At 45.8% G+C, this 25827-nt stretch overlaps 1 protein-coding gene across 1 annotated transcript in view; it reads right to left on the bottom strand.

Moving 5' to 3' along the window:
- Nucleotides 1-1357: 1357 nt before the first annotated feature.
- NTSR1 (neurotensin receptor 1) overlaps nt 1358-25827 on the bottom strand; it is a 45827-nt gene continuing 21357 nt past the window's right edge. The window contains exons 2-4 of the mRNA XM_032198538.1: nt 13196-13397; nt 3827-3917; nt 1358-1613 (exon numbers count right to left, since the gene is read on the bottom strand). Of these exons, the coding sequence (XP_032054429.1) occupies nt 1364-1613; nt 3827-3917; nt 13196-13397 (543 nt within the window). The 3' untranslated portion in view covers nt 1358-1363. The remainder of the gene's footprint in view (nt 1614-3826; nt 3918-13195; nt 13398-25827) is intronic.

Raw genomic sequence — 25827 nt, 5'->3', positions numbered from 1 at the left:
AGAGGTGGGACCGTATGGGTGAAAACCTCATGCTACCCATCCTGGCCAGCTGAGAAATTTCAAATTCAAAAGAAAAATCAAGGTGAAGAAAGAAGGGGAAGAGAAGATAAGCTTTATATTCTCTTATTTTGATCCCTTTTTTTTTTTTTTTTTTTAGAGTATGCTCATAGTCATGGTGCAGCACAACCTCTGGCTGTCCCAAACTTGGATTTGCTGCAAACAGCTCTCGCTGCTGCTCCTCTGACTTGTTAAAGTTGTTTTAGAGCTAGACTCCCCAGCTTAGACTGTCCTGTGTTCTTCATTTGCATTATCTGAAGATGTGTATGTGCAGATCAGTAAGCCAGCAGGTTTGGTAGCAAAAAGAAATAAAAGAAAAGGTAGAAAAAGAGGCCCTACCGCCTACAACTGATAACCCATGAAATGTCAGCCGTGTGAAAATAGTGCAGAAACAAGCAAAACTGGAATCAGATTGTGAAAAATCTGAGAGTCCCACAGAAATGGGGCAGGTTGCTCTTCTCTCAGCAGACTGGAGCCTGGGAAAAAAAATAATAAATAAAAAAAGCAGGGTTTGGCTGTGTGGCATAAGGAAGATTTTCCATTTCTGTTCATTTGCAGCAGTCCAGCTGGGTACAGTTTCTGCATTCCTGGCTTTGCCAGAGACTCTGTTACTTACTGGTGTTGCAATACCCAAAGCAGGGGGTGCAGGGCTCGCTGTGCCAGGCACTACACACACCCTAAAGTGAACGATGATCCCAGGCTACTCCCAGCCCAATCTAAGTAAGGCATCATCTGTTGGTATTTAAGTTCAAGGAACCATCGTGGCTCGACTGAGCACCCAGGTCATATGCATAAGAATTTAGATCTATTTCTAAACCCACCACCTGGCTCCCTGAGGTTTCACTCCTTGCTCATTGAACATCCCATAGATGAGCACGTCCCTTCTCCAAAAACATCCCTCCCTGTTCAAAACTGCTTTCTCCTCGTCAGACTCTGCTCGCTGCCGCCAAGAGATGTGATCTCGAACCCTTGGACATGGAAATGGCATCTCTGCCTTGAGAAAAGGATGAAATGCAGTATGAATTTGCTTACGTTTAACATATATTGGCTTCCCAGTTAGCACTGCACCTGGATTTATGCCAGACCGAAGTTACAAAATGTGTAGACATTACTCACAAAGAGGCAAGGCCAACGCGTTAAAATAACCTCAAAGTTACTGGCAGAACGAAGCCTATTTTTCCCAACAAAAATGACTTTGCTAAACACGCTTGTGTTACGTGAATTTGGAGACCATGCCTGAAAGTCACAGAGGCCTCTCTCAAGTTATGACTCCACGATGAAATGCATTTCTCTTCCTCCTTTGGCTTCAGTACGTTGTTTCCCTTGTGACCTGGCTGGAAAACGTGTGGTTGCTGGAGATGCTGTTGGATTTCCTGGTGAAGGCCAGTCGTTTTTTCTTCTTCCTCCACGGCAGGCACAGGAGCGTGAGGGTGGAGAGGAAGATCTGTCGGAAGTTTGCAGACACCAGGTTGTACAGGATGGGGTTGATGGCCGAGCTGACGTAGAAGAGGACGTTGGTCAGCATGTAGAAGTAGTGGTAGAAGTTGTAGAGGAAACTGGAAGGACAGATGAAAGACAGAAGTCTGAGTGTGGAGAACTGAAAGAATTCAAAATCACAAGGGTGAAAAAAGTGTAAGTTGTTCTTCCAGCTAAGCTTTCTCTGCTATGTGCCCTGTGTTGTCAGCTGCCACTGGACAGATGTAGGTCAAATAGCTTTACAGAGCTCTTGCCCCCGTTGTTATCAGTTCAAAACTCATTTATGCCCTGGGACTGGATGGGATATTTACCTCACATACTTATTTTGCCTTTGAAAATAGACTCGCTTGAAATTGAGAAACCACTTGGAGATTTGCTTCCGTGTCATGCATATACATGAGCTTGACTTTCTGGCTGCAATTCTGGTAGACAGAGCCTGTGGAGGAGCCAAGACCCTGTAAGAGAAGCAGCGATCTCCTCCCCAGGCAGCGAGAGCTGTGCCAGCTCCTTCGGTGGGTCCCCGCGTTGGGATGTGTCTGTGCTCTGGGATGGTTTTCTCTATTCTGGGGGCAGGCTGATGACAGTGTGCTTTTAAACATATCCTGACCACCACAAGATAATGTTTTCAGCTAGAACTGGTTGAAAACACTTAGTTATTTTTGTTTCTTTCTGAAATAGTTTTCTTTGGGAAAACTGAGATCAACATCTCAGAGATGGTAAAGGGTTTATAAACAACGTGGGTCTCATTTTCAGGAAAATGTTCCTCGGGATCATTTATCTCAGTGGAAACCACAGACCTTTCTGTTAGTCTGAGCACTGTCTAACAAAAGATAAATAGCCGTGTGCTGGAGTACATCACCACTCCCCCATGGCCCCCACAGCCCTGCCAAGTACTGCCCGGCCCATCCAGCTCTTAGGAGCAGAGTTTCTCAATGTAGTTGTGAAGAATTAATTTAACGCAGATTTATCTTCTTCAGGGGCAGGCACATGCATTTCATTTATAAATGATTATGTCAAGCTGCTGCGAGCTCTTGATTAGCTACCATACTGATAGCTCAGCATTCATAACATGCCTGTAAATTCAACGTTTTCCTAAAATCACGTATGGCTTTTAATAGAAGAGAAAAAAGAAAAAAAAAAAAGTGAATGCAACCACAATGCATAAATTCACACTAACTGCTGATGGGATTCTCTACCCCTTTTGCTCATAGCAAACGCGGGCACTACAGAATTGATTGCTGCTTTAAGTACTTTACTTATAGGAAAGCAAACAAGACACCACAGTTGGCCCCAGTGTGTGCCTCGAGCTCCGTTGTTTTCGTGATTAAAGATAGGCTTTGGCTTTTACTACGGATGGATGTACAATCCCATTCAGGAGGCTGCTGTATCATAAATTACTATTATTTGCTTTTGGCGTTTATGAAATTTTAATGTCTCCTTGTTGCTCAGCTTCTTGGTACCGAGGATTTTTTCGTTTCCTGGACATTGCAGGAAGCAGAGCTGGTTCCAGAGGGAAGAGGGATGCAGCGCTGTGGGAGGAGGGAAGCATCTCTCACCGAGCACCTCTCATGCCATCTCTCTGCCAGGCTAAACTAGGTTTATATCCCTGGACATAATGAGCTCTTAATTGCGTATTTGAAATGAATAAACAGTTCTGTGGCTGCTTTGCCAAGGGACCTGGCCTGATGTGGCAGAAAGGCTGCCAGCAGCCGTCTGTGAGCACCGCACGTGCGTTCAGTGTAGGTGTGCAATGCGTGTAGGTACCTGTCCCTCAGTGACAACTACTGGTATTTAATTTTGATCCACTCGCTTTAAAACCCAGTAAATACCCTCAGTGAGCAGCCCGGTTATTTTCTCATCTGCGTAATCTCTCCTGTCACTAAGGGAAGGTGGCGTTGGGGAATGAAACTGCGCTGACAGGAGCTGCCTGGTCCTGGGGCCGGTGATCGATATCTCCACCACGGAGACAGCGATCCACTTCGGATGCATAAATGCCTCTGCCAAATATCATCTCATCAAGGGCTGTCAAAGGTGAATATCCATCAGCGTTGCCAGCGGGGGCGATTCTGTGGCCACAGCCACAGCAGGAAGGGCTGCTGATGCATTTCAGGGCAAGCTGATGCTTTCCCCTCCCACACCTGGGGGATTTAGGTGATAAAGCGAGGACTCCTAATTTTGTCTGGAAATCACGGCAAGAAATCCATAATAAAGAACAAACCAATTAAGAGGTTGAGGCTGTGACCCCGTGGTCACACCTCTGCTCCCCAGGCCCCACTAGGCCCCGATCACTCACTCTGTCCAGTGGCTGGAGGGGACGTAGCAAAACATGAGGCGCCGTATGTGGTAGGGGAGCCAGCACACCACAAAGGCGATCACCACAGCACCTGCAAAGAATGAAAAAAGTTAACTTTTTGCGAGCAATTCTTCATCGTGGGTGAGAAAGGCACCTGTGTGGGGAGGTGCTTATCGGCATAAACTGATTTCCTAAAGCCCCGCTTTGTTCTTACCTTGCTGCTGTGCCAAGAATTAATAACCCGGAGGGAAAAACAGCCTGAAAATGTCTGTAAAAACAGTCATAACAGAAATAATAGAAAATATCGATAAGCATGGAAGCAGTGACATTATGAACAAAAGATACAGCACAGATAAGGGATGGTTGATGCCTAGTTCAGACGCAGGCTAAATGAAACTGCTCTGCATTTGCACCTGTCCTTGTGTTTTATGCCCTTACAGCACCAGGTATTTTGTCTACAGTGCTCAGAGAAGCAGTTAGTGGATGTTTTTCATGCAGGTAGACAGGGAAGCAGGGACGCCGTAATCCCATTAGTTGGTTATGCGGAGCCACTGGCCGCAGTCCCCATGGTGCTTGGGATCATTAAACAGCCTCAGGAGCTGCTTTGTGGTGGCAGAGCTCGGCCTTTTGTTCTATATTTGTGCAGTACCTGAGACAATGATTACGAGATGCTTGGGTCTGGACATTGCCATCATACAACTCATTAATTAAAGAGCAAAAAGAGAAGGATGATAGTTTTTCTTCCTCTCCACATTCTCGCCAAGGACCATCAACCAATGAGAAACAAAATGCAAAAACTCTGAAGGATAAAAGCTCTTCTGGTGCTGAGCGTTCGTCAATATAGATTAAAAAGCAGATATATCAGGCAATCAAGGGAAAGACTTGTTTCCTTTTGTAATATGTATTTCATCCTCTGTATGAAATGACGGGATTCTGGCAGAATCCCAGCAGGAAACAAAGAAATCTCAGTTAAAACATAACACAATAAAATCCAAGAAGAAAATCAAGACTAAATAAAATGATTATGTTAATTTTTTTTATCCCAAATTTGCTCTACAGACAATAAGGGCCACATTTTTCTTGTCCTTTATGTGACCTGTAAAGGGCTAGGAAGTAGCAGAGCTCTTATCAAGCTACTTGGCACTTGGAGGCCAAAGTCTCTCTGCCTTGGGACTGAAAATATTTATGTGACTACATAGAAGTGATGTGTATCCCTTGAAAAACAGTCCATGAGGAGCAAGACTGCCTATGGCTGCATCTTCCCATTGCTATTACACAGCCAAGGAGCACAGGGGAGGCTCAAGTAAATGCAATGAATTTCCACCCCTCCAGTGGGGCAGGGGTGGGGAGACAAATGTCTGTGCCCTCTTTCTGGGAGTGTTATCAAGGCTGGAGTCACCGAGCAATTTGTACAGAAATCCAATAATTCTTGGTGTCCAGCTCTGTACTCACAGCTTTATTTCAAGCCCACGTTATCGCGTTTATTAAACGTGTTACTAACAGTGGAGATGGGGAAATTCTCTTAGCATCAGCCCGTGTGATGTAGGAAAGCATCTTCCAGGAATGCTGAAAAAGCCATTTAATCAGTAAAGTTGTAGGCATTGGGAAGGACAGGTTTAGGAAAGAAGGCTACAGAGTTTGTTCTTATTCTCTAGAATAAGAATTCATTATGATATATAATTATCTATTATATAATTATATATTATTATTATATTATTATATATTATTATAGTCCAGTTGAATTCATTATTTCAATCTGAGTAGTTTTGGCTGCTATATGGCTGTTGCGATCGCAGATGTAATCCATCACTACAGCCCCTGCAGCTCTTCAGCAGTCCAAAAAGACACCACTAAGGGGATGGATTTGGGCCGTTTCTGAGATTTCATGCCTCAGTTTTTTGAACTAAAAAATTCAAGAAACCTGTGACTCGTTTGCCTCTGTGCAGAGAGCACGGCTGCTCCCCTGCTCTGCTGGACAGGTAGAGGTGCATGCCTTGCATCAGAACCAGGCCCTTCCCTCGCTTCTAATTAATTCAATTGCCACGTGGAAATGTGGTTTGCAGAGGAGCAGAGCTGCTCCATTAACTCCTGATATTTCCCACATTTGAGCAAACGAGGTGCCAAACCTGTGAGGCTGGGAGCAGAGGGGGGAACCTGGGCAAGCCAACCAGGCTGCGTCTTCATTTCCCTTTGAACTCAGACTCCTAATTTAAAAGCGTATTTAAACCTGAATTATTGCATCCTATAATTCTCTATTTGGTCTTGTTGTGGCTCAGTTCTCTGCCTGTTTGAACCACATCCCAAGGAGGAAGGGCAGGGAGGAAGGAGGCGCGGCGGCACGGCGAGCCCCTGTTTATCACGCAGGAAACATAAATTTTGAGCGACAGCTTTTACATTGTGCAAGAGAAGATTTAAACCATGCCAGTCTTGACTTTCAGACTAAACTGAATGTGGAAGCAATCCGGGAATTGCATTAAATTGCAGTGAGTATTTTGTTTTACCGTGTGTATCCTGGGGCTCTGGCTGGGAGGCAGCCCTTGTCCGGGGCCAATGTCTCAGAAAACTGTCATGGTGTTAGCATGAACCTGGAGCAATGCCTGACATGTACAAAGCTCTGGCAGTGCCCAGTGGAGGGAGAGAAGAGAGATGCTGCTCATGCTTTCAGCTACCTCTGCAGTTGGTAAGACTTGCAGAGAAGCTCCAACCCAGCCTCCCTGATAGCTTTGTTGCAGCAATTTTGGCCAATTTACCACTTTTCCTTTGTGTTTCGAGGGGAGCTGAAATACGTGCAGCATATCAGAACTTGTGGGCAAAGGCAGGAGCTGTTTGGGTAGGGACAGATCTATCGGAGCAAAATCTCTCAGCCTTTCCTGAGGTTCAGCACATCAGCAGTGTCACATCTCCAGTGATGCTCAAGGAATGCACTCTCCATCTGAATAACCTATAAGGCAGTGTAATGGGGCTCACAGCAGGGATTTGCATTAATTTGGGTTTCTGGAGAAACAGCCCCTGTGTATTCGAAGCTCCTTGGGTCTGTGCTCTTATTTAGCTGGTGCCGTTACAAGAGAATCTATCCCAAAGGGAACACGTCACCGTGCAGTTCGATGTGAAAGATGGAGAGAGCTGGGCCAAGTGCAGATGTGGCTGGCAGTGCCTCGCTAAAGCTGCAGGCGCTGTTTATGTTAACATGATGCAGTACCTGACAGGTCGTCGGCAATATTTATTCCAGCAGGCCCCAGACTAGGGGTTGTGGTAGTTACAACGTGGGCATGAGCCTAGTAAAATGAAAACTGCTTATGCTGGTATTTGGGTCAGAAGGCTGCAGAAGAAAGGATTTCCATAAAAGTCGATCCCCACCAGTGGAGACTGGAGACCACCAATATGCACCAATAGTGCCTGAGAGAGCAAAAACGAAGAAAAACTGGGAACAAGAAAGGGTCTGGGAAGCCCTCAGCTCCTTTAGAAACTGGTGAAGATGCAGCGTTTGCGGGATGCAATCCCCCTGTGCTCTTGTAATCATTACTGAGCAGTGTAAACATGAGATTTGACTTCTTGATTTCCATTCCAGTGCAGCCAGAGGTCTGCTTTTATCTTTCCATATTATTTTCAGATAGCAGAATAAATAGAAAAACTTTTTAAAAGGTTTCAAAAAACAAAGTTTCATACTCAGGCTCCAGTACTGATTTTCAGTGGCTTCAGCTGACGGGTTTGAAAATGGATGTGAATTCCTGGCTCTGCTCACGCTGGTGGTTAAAACATCCCCTGGCACCAACAAGACCTGGTTTTATCCAAAAAGAGCAAGGCAAAATAGGAAGGTTAAAAAGCTAAGCAAAGAACCGGGCCCAGCGAGCAGCATGCCCATGCCAGCGCTGTGCAGACCAGGGCCTCTTCCAAAGTTCCCTTGTAAAACAGTCTTTGTGAAAAGAAAGAAGGTGCTGCATTCAATTTGAGCTTTGTTCATGTCATTTCCTCCAGGGATGTCAGGGTGTTTGAAGGAGAAGAAAGAAAGACAGAAAAATTCCCTTTTGAGGGACAGATGAGGGCTCTCGCCTTCTCCTCACCAGGTTCAAGGCTCTTTCTCTGCTATATCTGCTATAACCCAAGCTGACATCCTTTGCAGCCTCTCTTAATTCCCCCCATGTTGTCTCATGTGTCTTTTATTCCTCCCTGAGCTGTTTCAGCTTGCAAGGGGGGCTCTGAGGATGTGTTTGCTGCGTCCTTCTGCAGTGACCAAGGCTTCAGAGCTGTAGCCACGAGAGCCTGAACTGCAACGCCGGCTCAGAAGGAGCAGGAGCAGGGTGGAGGTAAGAAGGGCTCTGCCCATTGTTCTGCTGTGTTCTCCTCAAACTGAGAGCTCAGACTTGGAACAGCCAAGAAGAGGAATGCAGGAATTCTTCAGGACTTTAATTCAGGAGGGGAATTACTCACACACAAAGGAATGAAACATGTGGGCTGCACGCATGCTTCCTTAACACTTGGCATTTGCCTGGTATTACTTGAAGAAGTGAAGAGGCCCCAGCATCACAATTTAGAAATTCTCAGATTTTCAATAAAAAAACATGGTTTAATTTCCTCTCCTAAGAAGCACCTCACTGAAGCATCACCCAGCCAACGGTGGGAGACTGAAGGATATTGTTTCAATTGCTTAAACCTCTCTAAGTGCTTTCTGACTGCTTTCATTAAGCAGCTCCTTTAACAGAGCAAATGCTACCTGGAACTGATCACACTAATAGGCTTAGCCAATGTCCACCCGGGGACGTGCAAAGCCTCCCCTTGACGTCCATCAATTTGCCTCAACGTTGTTCTCCGTGCTCAGCTGTGCCATTCAGCGACTCCTCCTTCCAGTTGCTGCAGGAACCAGCCTGGTGTGTGGATGGGGACAATAAGTCCATGTCACAAAACTGTCCCCATTCGAGAAGAGGATGTTGGCCAAACAGCGCTTTCAGCCTGAGCCAAGCTCAAGTATGCCCTGATTTTTCAGCAGCTGTACATGTAAAAATGAGACCAAAAATGTTTGTATTGCCTCTGGATTTGGTATGCAATAGTCTGGACAGTGTGTACGGGGTTTAGCTGCTGAAAGCTGCTTGTTATGAAGGCTGAGTGCGTGCCTGTATGTGTTTAAGACTTAGTGCTGTAGTTCAGATTAATTTAGGAAGTTTTATGCCTTCTTAAATGGTTGGTGTGTCAGGATAAGCAATCAGATTCACCCTTCCATGCAGTATCACACAGCACCCAAGAGACTCAGCTCCCCAGCACCCCTCCAATACAACCAACGAATAACAACACAACAACAGAAGTCCAAAAAAAAAAAACAAAAAAAAACACACAAAAAGTGGAGGTGGCTTATTTTTGGAGACCTGGAAGCTGTATTGGCTGGGTGAGGGAGGGTTGAAATCCCTTGGTGGGAGGTATCGTTAGCGGCAGCACTGCATTGCCCAAACATTGCCCAGTTATCCTCAGAAAAGAGCTGGAGAGCTGCCAGATCCTGGAGCTCCCTGAATTGGGATCCTCACACCTGGAGAATGCTGACAGCAGAGAGGGAATTGCAATCAGGAATCACACGCTTAGCGAATTAACGAGCTGGCTTACAGGCAGCTGGGCTGACAGTTCCCTGATCCTGAGCTCCCTAATTATTTTGTGCACGACCAAAGTCAGCCAGAGCCAAGAAAACACTATCAAAGAGGAGGAAAATGATGCTGTGGACATTTTGAATGAAGCTGTTAGCCTGACCATTATAATGTAAATAAGTACATTCTCTCAGTAGATGTGGAAGAAGGAAGAAGGGCTTTTGCTGCTCCTATCTCATCAAACCATTCTGCACACCATGAACCGCAAAAATTTCTTTTCTGAGCGCTAGTTTGATGTGTTCTGAAACATTTCACCCTTAAGACAAAAACAAGCTTTCTGTACTTCAGGCCAAAGTTTACCTTTGGAAATGGAAAATGCTTTGACCCTCATAAAGCCTGATTTTGTGCCAACAGTTTTATTAGTGTGGACAAGTGCCATTTTTCTTTCTCCACTGCCTTCCATAAACTTGTCCAGTCTGGGTAGATGGTTTTGGATGCCATGGAGGCCAGGATAAATCATGTGTCCCCGTGTTTGGTTTTGCTGCTTTTCAGACAGCTCAGATGTTAAAAAAAAAAAAAAAAAAAAAAAAAAAAAAAAAAAAAAAAAAAGAAAGTTGTGAGGAAGAGGTGACAAAAGTAAATGTGAATCAAGCACCTCCAGTAGTCAAGTGCATCTGAAAAATGAAACAAAGCAACACTTGCTGGATAAAAAGAGCCTTTTTGCGTGATGTGGTGAGACACAGGCAAAACTGACAATGGATTTATTTGCTGCTTCTTCCTCAGTCCAGAAAGGGCACAAGCAGCTGCTCTGCCCTCCCTGCAGGGAGGGGACCACAAAGATGCACACAATGTCTGCGCATCGCTGCCCAGCACCCTACAGTGCCACCTCTGACCCATTGCCACATCAATGCAGACCTTCAGGACCAAAGCCCTCACTTCTGCAGACTTCTCTAAGTTTTTTCAATACATAACAAAAGCAAAAATTGGCCTGGAGAAGAAGAAATCAAGCTTATCATTCAGAGCAAGAAGGGCTGGTTTTCAGTGCCAAGGAGGAAACAAGGTGCTCTCCCACCACCACCAAGCAGTGCCCGGGGAATGACAGCCGAAGATGTAGGTCTCTCTGTTATTATCCACAACAAGTCTCCCTTCTTGATGTTAGATAAGTGTACAACACTGAAAGGAGAGAGTCAGGTGTGAGCTGTTGGAGCAGAGGTGAGAAGAGGCAGCTGCTCACTTGCCAGCAGGAGGCAGGAGCACAAGAGGAGGGCAGGGAAGCACAGCCCCGTCCTGGGAGCACTGAGGCTTGGTCCTAAAGCAAGATGCAGGAGAGGAAACCCCTCAGCCTAATAGGATCTGATGTTTTCTGGGGTTCTGACTCCTTTTCTCAACAGGCGTGGTGTTTGAAGCCGTGGTGTACCCGGTGGATTGCCTGTGGCACAGGCACAGTGCGCTGCATGGGATGCATCCCTTGGGAAAAAGAGCTGGAAAAATCTGGAGGAAAATCTAATGGGGGTTTTTGGTGGCTTCTCTAGAGCCAGGATTTCTTTCCTTATGGAAACTGGGGCCAAAGCACTGCAGCCACCAAGAGCCTTGCAATGAGAACTGCTGGTCGGAAAGCTTTCGGCTAGCAAAAACCATTTCATGCTCACGAGGGCTCTCCCAGTGTAAATCCAGACCTGGTGTATTTTATTAGATATCTTAGTGTGCTATTTTTGAACAGCTTTTGCTTTATCATCTGTCAGACGATAAAGCTACCAGATTCTTTGGTCTTTTCCTCAGCTTACTTAATTAAGGCATCCAGTATTTCACAGCACAGCTCAATTCCTGGGTGCAGGATCTTTCATTTAACCTTTGTCTGAACCTGAGCTCTGCAGAAAAAAAGAAAGGAATAAAGCCATATATTCAAGTCTTAAGTTGCTGCTGACAGAATCATTGAAATGCTGGGCCAGTTTTGCTTTTGAATTCCTTCAAAAGCTCTTCCTCGGAGAGTCTGTGTGTGCGAGCAGGTCTGCTCTGTAGCTTTACATATCCGCAAACAAATGCAAAAGAAAAAGATTATTTGTGATTACTCTAATTGTGGCTGTCTGGAAGAATAAACAAATATTGAAGCTCTTTCTGCCTTCTTGCAGGGAGATGATGATTGTGCCTCGTCTCTCTGCGAAGTTATGAGTGCTCATCCAAGCAGTTCATAAATGGCCATTTGTGCTCACAGCTATAAATGTTGTTTGAAACACTGCAGTAATTACAAGTGCAAAGGTGAACCCTTTATTGCATGTGAAATATGGAGAAAGGCATTTTCAATAACAGGGCATAGGAATTCATCCAAAATATATTTAGATACCCAGCCCTCAAAGCTCTGCAAAATTTAATAACATTCATATAAGAGGAAGTTCCTTTTTCCTTCTCTTCTCTTCTCTTCTTTTTTTTTTTTTTTCCCTCTGCTGCATGCAAATTTGTCTTAGGACAGAGAAAACATCTTTATTGTGATATCGTGTATGGCTGGGTCAGAGTTTGCAAAACATTGGTTGCAGAGTTTGGTGAGAGCAGAAAAAACACAGCTCACAAAAAGGTGATGTGCAGCCCCCAGGAAGGCACGGGGGAATGATGATGATGCACAGTCTGCTGCTGTAAGACACCGAGCACCAGCGCAGATTTGCTTGACCCTGGTTACGTGCAGCACAGGGACGGGGGAATTCTCTGCCGCTGCCGACAGAGCCGTTGCCCGTCACTGCCTTGCCTCAGGCAAGGATTGTGTGAAAAATGTTTTGCTATCAAATCAACAGAAATGGTGACATTTTAACATTGTTTCACTTCGGAATTGGAAGTCAGCGTTCTGAAGAGGAAAAACAATCTGATTTGATCAATTATTATTATTTTTTTTTCTGTCAGGAAGACAGAAATGGAAATCTGAATCAAAGCTGTGAAGGTTTGTGAGAAACTCATTTCTGTGTGTGTATTTTCAGGGCAAAATTGATTTTCTGTACCCTCTGTTGAAGCAGAGAACTCCTTCGGAGCAGGAGCTTTTGCCTGGGGAGCAGGGGAAGGAAACCCCAGCAGCGTGGGGCCACCAAGTGGGATCTGCAGCCGTAAGTGACCATGGGCAGCACCAGTGGAGCTGCCCATCCTGTGCCTTGTGGCCACTCGAGCTGATCTGTTGAAACCCAACCCCATGAAATATCTTTGGTTTTAAATCTGCATGAGTTCCCCCATCACACTCAGAGCCCCAGGCCAGCACCAGCTGAAAGGGAAATGTTTGGGCTGGAGCTGCCCAGTGACAGAAGGAGGAGCAGAAATTGGTAATACCAAGTTGTTTCTGTCTCACAGAACACAAAGTATATTTTTCCTTAAATTTGCAATTTTCATTTCTCAACTTCTCCTTCATTGAGCACAATGAATTAAACGCTACTTAAATCCCTAGCTTGCTTTCTCTATAATGAATTTTTGTATGCTTTAAGGGAAGATTAGGACTCAGAAAACTGTCTCTGGGAGAAAAAGAAAATAAAGGGAAATAGAGGATAAAATTCCCTAGAAGACTCTTGGTGTCTAAGCAAGAAATAGATGAAGAAGAAAGAGACCAAGAGAAGAAACAAATACAATTTCCAGAATGTGAGGCTTTGAGATGAGGACTGGACAATTACGGCAAACATCAAAGCATTTGTTGGAAGCAATTTGGATTAAAAAAAAAAAAAAGTTACTTTCCATTTAAGATGTTTCGGATGAAAGCATTTACCAATTTCTACCTATTCACCTTCAGATCAGATTTACACAGACAAGTTCAGTGCCAAAATGTGTTGCTACTTACGCAGGACCCTGACGCCGTGCTTCAGGGCTTGCACGCGGCCGGGCTCCATGGACATGCTGAGCATCGTCTGCTGCCCGCCGATGGTGCACACCTGGTTCTCCTGGGCTGCCTGCTTGAACATGACCAGGAGCTGGTTGGCGATGATGGTGTTGAGCACAGAAATGACGACCATGGGGAACACGAAGGAGATGAAAGTGTTGACCTGCAGGAGAGAGACGTGGCACAGTCAGGCAGGAGGAACGATCAGTGAAGCGGGTTGTGCTTCATTTCTCACAGCAGCAGAGGAGCAGCCTGCAGTGGAAATCTTTTCCTTCCTTACTCTGCTGCCTTTGGTTTTAGAGACTTATTGAGCACAGGGAAAGCTCAGTCTCCACTGACATACGTTCATTCAGGTGGGTCAATGCTCATGAAAGTCAAATTCACTCGCACCCAATTACATTTCCTTCCCCTTTTCAGTGTAGTTCATTGCCACAAATGTCATGACCAAAACATGCTGTTATCTTCCTATCTTGCAAGCAGTAGGATGCTTCTTAGCTTTCACTGTGCGTAGCATGACTTCTAAATAACAGCATGTTATTTTCTTATTTTTTTTTTTCTTTATTATGAGCTCTACTTGGGATGTTTTTAACTTTCAGTTTGTGCTCTGGCCTTCCCTTGTAGATTTAATGACAGCTTTTCCTTATCCAGTAATCAAATTATCCAATAGCCCTTGTGCCTTAACGAATTAAAATTGATCAGAATAAACAAGTGGAAGTTATAATGGTTTTAGTACAAATTATTTGATTACTGCAGTTTTGATAAAATTAAATGGAGGATCAAATTAAGCCGTGATTGAATCAAGTGGAAGTCGCTGTTCGTGTCAAATAAAAGCAGGAAGCCTTTGTGAGGGCCTCCTGCACTGCCGAGGAACCTGCTGGAGCCGAGTTTAACAAGCAGCAGCCTGGGGAAAAAGATTTGCTCGGCACCTGCAGGGCTCGTCCTTGCTCTTCAGCGGTTCAGGAGGAGGCACAGCACATCCCTGAGATGAGTATGTGACAGATCAAAAGCCTCTCAAAGTTTAAAATTTCAAAATATTAACAAGAATTGAACTGCATGCTGCAAATTGCCATGGAAGCAATTTTATTAAAAGCAAGGAAACACCAACAAAAGGACAAAACCACAAAAAGTAATAGGGAACTTTGCCCTGTGGTGGGGTTACGAGGCATGCTAACTTCTTCCACCCAGATAGACCCATCTCCTGAAGCTCAGTGCTTTAAAATACAGAAGCAACCTTGCACCCTGAGCCAACCCCATGTCCCTCTGCAGCCCCAAACCCAGGAAAGCCTCATCTACCAACATTTCAAATGGAGATGTCCCCTCTCCACCACCACACACACAGCATGATCACCATGGTGTCCAGGCACGTGCTGTATACCCGATACCTTGTTCGGATATACATTCTCTTTGTCCTGGAGGGATTCAGAAATACCAGAGATGAATGGAAAAATGAAGAATGAACAAAAATCAAACCAAACCAAACTAAAACCTAACAAACAACAACCCAGAATGCAATAGAGGATCCCTAAAACAAAGAAATAAGAAGCACGTAATCATGTGCGTAGCAGGTGCAGTGCAATCAGAAGCACTTCAGTTTCTTTGTCCATAAATTTAAGCACGACACAGCTCCTCTTTTGGTGAGGACAGGCAGGGTTGCTGCTGCCAAAGTTTTCTTTAGTTAGCTCAAGTCTCTGTACAGCCTTGTGCTGCAGAGCTCGAAGCATGCAGTAGAAGTACCAGCTGGGTTTTGTCTCTAGCAGCCCACATTGTGAGAACATCGTCTCTTGGTTTATGCTTGTAATAATAACAGAGCTCCTCTGTGGACAATTTCCCAAGGAAATTCCTAGATATACCCCACCGCTGCAAGCTGTTAACGGTCTCTGTTGTTAAATAGATGACACTTTTCTAAGCTTGTGTTGTCTTCTAAAACCTAACACGTCTCACAGCCTCCTGTATACAAAGAAGTTATCTTCTGGAGTTCCTTCAAGATGCTGAGAAAGATCATTAAGCGGCAGGGACCAAGTTCTCAGCTGGCACAAGATGACAGGCTTTCACTCGAAGTAGCGTGCTTGTCAAGGACCAGCTTTATTTATTTAACCTTCACAATTTAGCCTCAGCTGTGCTGAGCTGGGGCACACAGGTGAAGAAACTTTGCTCAGGCTCACCCAAAAAAAGCGATGAAATTCTATATTATATATAGAATATGTATTTTTTTGACTACGAAAAAAGCCCTGTGGTCCCACTGCTGTTTGTGCTGCTTCAGCTGCTGAGCCTCCTTCTGTCCTACCATTTTGCAAATAAGCAAAAGGAAATGCTTCACACTGTCACCTGGGATTCAGAGCTCATTGGATTTCACTCAATAGCATCGTCCAAGTTAAAAATTACTCTTGCCTAATATAATTATGCAGAACCTGAAAAGTCTTTTCTGAGTTTTCTTTAAAGTCTTGATTCATTCCCTAATTGTGTTGGGAAGTCTTTTTAAAGCTTGAGAAGCTGTCTCATACATTGCATACATTCTATGAAAGGATTTATTTAAAGATTTCTGTCCTGTCTTGGTTTGTACCAAAACTCTCCTATAGTTAAGAAAGCCCAGCTTGTAACATGGCCACCAAAGGTGCTGAATTTCCAATTTCCATGAGCCTCACAGGCAGCAGAATTTGACTGTGGGCAAGGCTGCCCTACACTGACCCCAACCTCTCTTCTCTGGATGCGCTCTGCAAAACGGGGACACCGCGGATGCCAGCGGAGGGTGAAACCCCAGCAGAAACCTCTGCCCAGATGCTGGACCCATAAAAGCATGCCTTTTGTCTCCTGGGGGCCCAACGGCAGCACACTTTCCATCCTGGCTTTCTCTTAGCCCTCTGTTTTCATAGATTTTAATCCCAGCCAAAGCACGAAGCACTGCAGTTAGGTGAGGACACTGCAGAGGGAGCGTGTCTGGGGATGGGGCTCCATCAGCTTGTGAGAAGACCAATGGAAATTCAGGAAAATGAAATCACACTTCTGGAGGGGAAAAATGCAGCTAGCAGCCTCTCCTGGTCAGCTCAACACAACCCGATTTGCGCTGATAGCTGAGCAGCAGAGCGCAGAACTCGGCAGGATGCGAGCTTGGGGCCTCCCAGACGAGCGCGTGGGAGAGGCACAGGGGAAGGGACTGGTGAAATCGAGTGAAACAAAAGAAGAACCGCTGGCATTTGTGCCTCTTTCTAAACCTTTTGTCCAGAAAACGGCTCCCTCGGCCCTGCGGAGCTTCGTGCTGACGTGCTCTGCTCCTGCCGAGCCGTCCCTGGCGTTACTCGGCCCCGCCGTTTCCCTGGGTTACTGCTGGAAGCAGCCAGCAGCGTTCGCCACGCTGATAGGGAAGATGGACACGTAACTTGGCCTGGTGGCTCCCCAGAGGGCTGAAACGAGCCCTGTAAGCCAGAAGTTCTGGGAAGGATCGTTCGCTTGTGCTGCAGGGTGGCTCCTGGAGGAGCACGGTTCCCCAGGCCCCTTCGGAAGGAAGTTTTATCCCAGTCTCCTGACTTTACCCTTCATATATCTGGAGGGGAAGCGTTACATCTATTACACACATTTTATACAGATGCAGACTGAAGGTGCAGCTGGTTCTGTGCCTCACCCAAAGCAAAAGGAACCCCAAGTGTGCCTCGCTGGAAGCCGCCCCAAGCAGCATCCCTGAGGATGCAACATGGGGACCAGTTCCACCCCTCAGTGTGTCCTTTCCTATATTATTGTGCCAAAGCAATCTTAATTAATTTAATATTAAGGCTTCTTGCACCTAGGACAGAATCTTTCCCTAAGGGATCACATCTTCCAATAAACACACTGAGCAGTTTTGGGGTTTCAGTTAAACTCCTATGATTTTTTCCCTCTAATAAGCACAGCAACAGAATCTCCTTACCGGCAGCCCCACACTTGAAGCATCTTTTCCCCGGAAGCATCACAAGGGAGCTCAAAGCTGCTATTGCCAGTGAGGAGAAGGCTTTGCAGAGTCACTTTCTATTTCCTCTATTTCTGTGACATTACTGACATTTACTTTCAAGGTGCATAAAATCAATGGCGAGTTCTGCGAGCAGGACCTACTTATCCCATCCGAGGAAACCCAAAATGAAGGCTCTGCTCCAGCTCCAGGTCACCTCTGCTGCCAGCAAATCCAGCTGGCTGAGTTACCAGCGTGCCGAATACTGGCTGCTTCCATGGCCTGTCAGTGCATGGTTTTGGAGACCCCAAAGGAGCTGGAAAGCATCTCAGGAGATTTGTCCTTGCTGGTTTCCTGGAAGTGATGATGGAGAGGGCTGAGGACGCAGGGTGTCGTGCTTTTGAGCAAATCAATTAAACCACATAGCTGGGTTTTAACAATCTACCACATTCTGGTTCACCTCATTTCCAATGGAAATGAAAAGTAAATTATCCTCCCCCTGGCTGGGGAGGTAGTACTGTTAGCATATGCCAATCAGAAAAGCACATCCTGCTACATCAACATTCGGCTGCCAAAAAATCCTATTTGACTACACGTCCTCGACAAAATTACCAGTTTTCGCACCCGGTGGCTGGAATTAGCATTTTTTTTTAATGACCCAGTGGATAATTCCTGCTGTTAATAAGCACACTGCCACATTCCTGGGCATGCAACCGGTGGCAGACAAAGCAGGGCAGGGAAGCGCACACGCTGCTGGCACGCCACAAGGAACGCTTGGCATTGGCACTCGTGTTTGATGTTCACAGGATGTATCTGATGAAATACCCAAAGTTGTTTTTTTTTTTTTTTCTCCTCAGGAAGTAAATTACCATCTAATTAAACCCCATCTTTGCATAACTTTCCAAACGTCCATGCCAAGCACTTAGCAGTTATCAGCTAAATGCCATTCCTTAGATGCAACGGGGCAGGAGAGATCATATTTGTAGGTGAGGAAAGAGAGCAACAACTGCTTTCGTAGCCAGTGCCTGGCACAGGGAGGAATGGGGAAACTGAAAAGCAGCCTAGGAAGGATTTCCTAGGAAGGAAGGCTGCTAGGAAGGATTTCTGCTCTTCTGAAAAACGTTGAGGCATTTTAGTAATTTCAGTTCGGCTTGGTTCAGAGCATATTATCCAGTACAAAGTCTTTCTGATCTTCCCTCTTTTGGATCATTCATTCGATACATATCTAAGTTAAATCTACGGACTAAAGAGGAAGCCTAAAAGAGTACAGAAGTGAGAGAATAAGGAATTGGAAGAGCTTGAGTGGGTGCCTAACACCCGTGGGGACTTGTACTGTGATGTGGGGCCCCTCGTCCTTATCTCAGGAGAGCTCATCCTGGCGTGGAAACACAAATAATGGGTAGATAGGAGCAAGGCCAGGTGCCAAAGCATGTGTTTGTAGGTTTGGAGTTCTAAGAAGGAGCTTGAGCAGGAGTTTGATGTTGCACATTAATCTCTTAACTCACAGAGACGCATTTTGTTTCTGGTGCAGCAATGAAATAGCCATGGTGGCGTGCTGAGATGGATCTGATTGATGCTGCCAAGTAAGGGACCAGGTCCTGTCCCTATGTTGCTGTTGCTCTGCACCCACTAATATCAATGAGACTGATAGTTAATTAATTGCATGGCAAGGACACGTGAGTCTCTGTTATGGATACATCCATTACTGGCCTTATTCTGTTCACAAGAGGAAACCACTCGAAAGACAGCTCAGACAAAAGCCTTGCGGATGAGCTGGGGCTGCTTGCTTCTATTAAGTTGTTGTAGGTTTTATACTGGTAGATATTTAAGATCAGAAGAAAATGCCTGTTACTGCAAGGCCAACTGTGGCAGCATGCACAGTTTTTGGGCTGTACTGAACCTTGATCCACCTGAACTTCATTGTCATTAGCTTGCTCCGAGTAGTGATGTTTTCCTGGTAACATGCCTTCTCTCTTTAGACCCAGGGACATCACGAAAGAATGACCAGCCAGCGTGGATTTGGACATTAAGAATAATCAGTGTAACATTTTTAAGCCTGTGTGTGGTCCTGCGCTGATGAACTATAACGGGAATGCAGAGCAGCTAATGATCTTGAGGAGTTAATCACACACTCCGCAGGAGTTAATCAGAGACAGAACAGATGGAAATAAATTGCATACTGGCAAAAAATCCATCATATCTCTATGGCAAAAACATTCCCCCAGCTTTCCCATTCATAAATCTCTCTCCATGGAGAAATCAGTTGTTCATAAAAAACAGCATCTGATGCAGAACAACTTAAATGTGTCTCCTGCTTATGATGGGATAGCAAAGATGTCAGAGCACTGAATAATGGTGGCATTCCTGAGCTTGACTGGGTACCAGATGAGATCATTTAACCTCATTTCTATGCATACTTAGAATCTTGTGGCCCAAGTTATTTTCAGAGTTACCATAGGTAATAGCAAAAAGGTATGATTCATGTTTGATATAAGGCGTATTATTCCTAATTGTACACAAGGGTAATACCTAAGCATCAAACTCCCTGGGGACCTCGGAGCTCCTCATTACCTTGCTAAATGTCAGAATAGTTTCTTCATTATAAATATTCATACGAGAAAACTTCCTCCTCTCCTGATCTTAAGGCCACCGGTCTCAGACTTGAATGGCTCTTCTGATTCTAGCTCCTGAAGGTAGAGAAAAGCTGTGAAATTGAGGAAATCCTGGAAATAATGTGCGAGAGAACTGGGCAAATGGGAAAACTTTAAGGTTTGTCATGGCGTGATGCAGAATGCCTTGTGGTGCCTCATGGATACTCAGCTTCACATCTCCATAAAACTGAAGAATGTTTCTTTAGAAAAATGAGAGAGTAAAACAATTATTAAAAAAAAAAAAAAAAAAAAAAAAAAGGCAAGCAACTAAAAAGCCCACCTCACTGGGATTACACTTGATGGTGAAAATAGGTTTGGGGCACTTGTACATCTCACCTCATTTAATCTGGAGTCTCCTGCTACTGACCTGGGGGATGTGTGGAAGCTAAAATGTTGGGGTTTTGGTCCAGGATGACTCCTGCCTCCCTGTTCCTGGTGATGCAGGGAGGAAGAAGTGCCAGAGCAGCACTACTGATCCTCCATCACATCATCCTTAACCTCAAAGATTCAAATCCTGTCTCCTTTGTGTTGGACTCGATGATCTTAGAGGTCTTTTCCAACCTGAGTGATGCTCTGATTCTATTATTCCTCCTTCAGGAAATCTGCCTTCTTAGTTTCCAGCAATTGGGTACATTGTGCTACAAGGTAAATTAATTAAATTTACTCTGTTTTGCTTGCAAACAAGAATGAAGTCAATTTGTCTGCTGTCAGAATGTTTACTGGCCTCGGCTTTGCTTCTGAGATCTAGTTATCCATAACACTATTTAGGGCAATATTTTTGGTTGAACAAAAGCTCAGTGAATAATGTTTTCGATTTTCCCTTTGAATGTGCAGGGCTCCGTTACTCCTTCCCCCTCACCCTCCTCACCAGCTATATTCTACTGAAGGGGAAGTAATAGTTTAGCTGCAAATGACAGGTTGGAAATATGCTTTAAATAATTTACTCGTGCAGTTGGGTTTCAGTTCTCAGTGTCTGTCAGTATTTGGGTTCCTCCTTGCTTCCGCCAAAGGGATATTGCCCAACACCTATCACAAAGTATTTCCTTTCCTCCAGCTCTGCTGCTTGTCAGCCCTCTAAATATTTTAATGTTCATGCTCCTGACATCTGTGTAATCCTAACCCAGGTTTTTTGCAGTGATTTTGCTCCATCGTCCTGTCTGTCTGCAGTGCACACCCAGCGGGGGCTCCTTTTGGGGACATTCATCCATGGGAAGTGTCTCCACGGCTTGGTGCTTCCCTGGTGCGGGCTGCTGCTCCCCATTGAGGGTAGTTGATGATATCCTTGTCAAAACCAAAAAAAATCATCCTCTCTCCTATGCTTTTAGACACAACTGCAAGCTCTCAATGCATCCAATACTCCTGCTTCTGCTGCGCGGGGTGTGCTGCCTGGGGTGGGTGCAGAAGAAACCGTTTCAGACTACTCCTGTGCCTCGGTGGTTTATCACCATGTAAATAAAGCACGGCAGCTGTTCTTGCGAGCCGTGCTGCTCTGATATCTGCTTGTTATTCTGCACTTCTTCGGTTCACGCTTGGGATGTTGTTGTAATGAATGAGACTATTATACTTGGATATTCTCTCGCAGAGCATGTCAGAAAGAAGCAAACCGCGGTGACAGTCGATTATCCCCCAACTTTTCTTCTTCTGTCATTTGGTAATATTGAGTCATTTCGGCCGTGATAATCAAAATGGATTGATTTTGTAGGCTTTTGCCTACGTGTGTATTAAATCGCTTAAAGGGACCAGGCCAGCTTGGGAATTTCTAGCAAAGAGTTTGGGGTTTCAGGAGTAAGCAAAAGGCACAAGCATGGGAGTGCATGTAGGAGGCAAAGATTTCTAGCTGTGAAGATCGGTAAAGAGTTAAATCGAGTGGTGACTTCTTTCTTTCTTCCCACACTCTCTTGGCAATGCATGGGAGATGGCTCGTGGGTCTGCTCTGCTCCCCTGGTGGCTGTCGGAGCTGTGCCAAAGGGGTGCTGGGGGTGAAGCAGAGACCTGGGGGTGCTGGCTGGGTGAAACGAGCCAGGCTGCAGGCAAACAGGCATCCTCAGGGACAGCAAGAGCGAAAGGCAATTAATAAATCAGCTCCGACCCCCAGGACGATGCTGAAGATTTGAGGCAGAGCCCGCGCTATAAAACCTTCAGCCTGATGCATGAGGCACACGGGCTGCGGGAGGATTCAAAGGAGAGCTAATTTGAAATGAAATGGAAAGAACAAATCATTCTGCTCCTGAAACACATGGGACCTGCTTCGGGTTTCGTACTTTCTGCCGGGTGAGAAGGAGGTAGAGAAGGGCGAGAGATATTATAGGTGCCTGAGAGACAAGTGAGATCATGGCAGAGAATAGTTTATCTGTTGAATTATGATTCGGGATCAAAATTTCTGCAGCTATTTGTAATATTTCACATATGCTGAGAAGTCACATTTAATATAGCCGGTGAAATAACAGCTTGTCTGCTTAAAATAATTAATAGTTGACAAATGGGTTGAATTTTAAATCCACGAGGAGCTTTGGTTAGCACTAATAAATGTTGATTAAGGTAGCAATTAAAATCTAACAACCTCTCTGGGGGTCTGAACTTTAAAGCTGAAGTTTGGAACATTCCTCAGCATACTGAGAAAATGCCGCAGTTCTGCCCAAGTTGCGTTATTAAGCCGTGGCAGCCCAGATCTTCTGTCTTTATTTTTTCCAGTTTCCACAAATTAATTGTGGTCAGAAGGAGTGTCCCCAGTCGGGGACAGAAACCAACACCCAATCCACATAAAAAACAGGTTTTTGTACAGTGACAGCATTGAGCCATGTGAGTTTTAGCGTTGCTGTAATGGCAAAACTTCCCGTGAAGCCTTTCCAGCAGAAAGGGTTTGTGTCGAAGGAATTACTTAATTTCTGAAGGTTTTGGGAGAGGGTGGTCAGGGAAGGAAGCTGGCCAGGCCTGGAGGCACTGAGGTTGAGGAAGGTGCAGGAGGATGAGGTGGGTACTGGGCTAAGCACCACGGGGGCTTTGGCTGTGAAGAGATGCAAGGCCAGGGGACTTTGAGATGGTGCTTGAGGAATGGCTGTGATTTTGCACAGTGTTTCTGCCAGCAGCTTCGTGGTTTTGCCCCATCAGAGATGGCTTCCAGACAGAAGCCCAGAAAACCCATGAAACTACCACAGATCCCACAGCCCACCAGCAAGCACCTGCAGAGAAACCAATTCCTCAGGCTGCGCTTCAAATCATTACACCCAGCACAGCACCGGGCTGTCTCTCAACTACGCTAATGCCATAAGACCCTCTTCAAGTCCCTATTTCCATGGCAGTCCTTCCCAGGAGGCAGTACCTGTCCCTCTTCTCGTCAGGCGTTGAAGAGGGCTGGAGAGATCTCCATCTCCCCTCCACGATGCGCTGCTGCCGCGGGGCTGTAGCTGACCTCTCCAAACCGAGCACGGTCGAGTGGCACCAAGTGAGGACACAGCTCTGCTGAATCTCTCCCTGCTGCTCCCAGGGAGCCGGCTCTGCATCTCTTAATCAGGGGGATTGGATGAGCTACCAAAAAAAGACATCGACCAGGTAGTGTCTTGAGGGAGACCGAAATTATCTCCCTCTGCTGCGCTCGAACAGCACGACCAAGGCACATCAAGAAGCACAGTGCTGTTTGCAGGCTTATTTCACTGATTTATGGTCATGGGACCATTCAAGAAGGGCTCAAGGCTTTTAGGATCTTACTGAACCTGAGAAGATTTCAGTCATTTCTCAGCAGTTTCTATTTTTGAAGGAGGAAAGAGCATTTGTATTTCACAGAGCACCTTTTATGCTGGCCAAATACTTTTTTTTTCCTTTTTTTTTTTTCCACTCTGGCTGTGGGCAAGGCATAAATATAACACACCGCCAGATTTGTCTTCCTTTGTCACACTCTAGCTGTGTGCCCTCCATTAATTACATTTCCTCCCCCAGATCAGAAGCTGAATGCCAGCAGGCCAGAAATAGGAGTGCGCTGGGAGCTGGGAGTGACTCGGTTCCCGGTTCCTGGTGTGCAGGGGGGGACGTTGGCACGTCTGCCTTTGTCGGGCAGCCTTCATCACCAGACGTCTCATTATGTTGTTATGTTACAGTCCATTTTTTCAAGTCTCTTCCCGCTGACTTTGGGAGCAGCTGAAATAAGGTGCATTTCTTCTCGGCTATGTGCAGAGCTTGCTGAATGAGTGGACCAGCACGGAGTTTGTCCATGCGCATTGCAGTCACCGTGCTCAAATCTAGGAATCCAGGCGCTGTTCTGGGGGGAATCAGGACCAGGAGGAAGCCTTGTCCCCTTCGCTGGTGGCCCTGGTGGCTCTCAGTCCTCCTCTTGGCCCAGAATGGGAGATTGTAGCTTCATGGGGACCTCCAGCCTCTGTCCTGGACAGCTTCTTGCTCTGGGAAGGCCCTTTAATAATCTGTTGGTGCTTTCTTAGCCCAGCTTGTGCAGTCTGAGCGTGGCTGGTGGTTTCTGCACAGCTCTGCGTGCTCCTCAGGGCACTTGTAGGGTCCGTCCATTGCTGAGGATATTTACAGCAAGAGAGAGAGGGAAGAAGATACGAAGTGCTGGAGGAGGAAGGGGAAGAAATCTGTCCATTGGGTGAGAAAAACCCTATTCACTCTCATTCAATGTGTATGTCACTTTTTTTTTCTTTTTCTTTTTCTTTTTTTCTCCTTTTTTCTTTTCTGTGTTGGAATGATGAAACACAAACGGCTCAGTTAAAGGCAGGAAGGGACAAAAACGAAAGCAGAAACTGGAGATGCTCAGAGCTATATTTTTTCGAAGGAGGCTGGAGAACCGAGCACCGCCATGCATTGGCATATCAGCCAGCAGTTTCCATGCCTGAAGTTGTGGACAGGTCACTCAGGGTGGACACAAGGCTTGGCCCAACTCCTGTGCTGGGCACAAGAGACCATGGGGAGCGATGCCTTGGCTAGCTCCACACTGCCAGAGCCAGGCTTTCAAGGAAAAGAGCACTTGCAAGAGGTCCCCAACTGGACATGATCATCTTGGGTGTCTCCACCCGCACAATCCCTCCTTCCACAAGTAGGTGCATTAAATCTGGCTGAGATGGGTCTACCTGTGCAGCAGGGGGTGCTCAGGGCTGCTGTGGCAATGGTACCTGGGGTCTTGAAGCAGCATTGCATGGAAAAACATGAGCTGCCAGAGGGACACTGGGGTGTTTACTCACCCACAGCCTTCCAGATTACTTAAAAGACCCCACTTGGTATTTTTACAGTAACACTATGCACTCTGCTGCCCTTACTGTAGAATTACAGGTGTCACCCTGAGGAGGGGCCCCGTCTTTGGAGAAAAGCCATTTTGCCAGGGCGATGAGACAAGGCGAGGAGCTGCAGGGGGACCTGATGTCTCCCAGGATCTCAGAGGATCTGCTGGTTTCAGAGTGCTGCCCTCCCACCTCAGCAAACCCCGGGGGTAAATAAACCAGCGGGTAAATATGGGAATAGCAGAGGGAGAATGGAAGTACCCCATGGCTCAGTGGGGAGCAAGGAAGGTGGTAGCAGAGAGAGCAATTGCAAACCTAATGTGGCTGGAGAGGAGAGCAGATATGAGCCATCCTTGCCTGGTGCCAGCACCTCTGTTGGCTAATTAAAGCCCCCGTGGTGAACAGATGAGGTTCCAGTTTACCCCAGCAGGGTTTTGGAGCTGCAGGTGCAAAACCTAAGTGGACAGCCACAAGGCCACAATAACCCCAAATCCACACAGTGCTTCAGGAAATGATCCCAAGGCAGAACATGCCCAGGTCATTGCGCTCTATGTAAACCACAACAAAGACAAGTCCTGTTGCATGTCCATTTATCAGAATTGATTGTTTTTCTAATTTATTTTATTATTATTTTTTTAAAGTAAAGTGCAAAATGAACACGTGGAACTAATTGCCAGAGGATAAGACTGCAAATGAGACCGACAGGCCAAGTGTCAGATGTGTTTCTGGTGTGGCTGCTGAAGAGTCAGTCCTGAACACAGACTTCGTGTAACCTCTGCTTTGAGGCTTAATCTAGCCCCCAGG

The sequence above is a fragment of the Aythya fuligula genome, chromosome 16 (assembly GCF_009819795.1).
Source record: "Aythya fuligula isolate bAytFul2 chromosome 16, bAytFul2.pri, whole genome shotgun sequence".
Taxonomy (NCBI): Eukaryota; Metazoa; Chordata; class Aves; order Anseriformes; family Anatidae; genus Aythya; species Aythya fuligula.
This window is presented reverse-complemented; position numbering and strand designations above follow the sequence as displayed.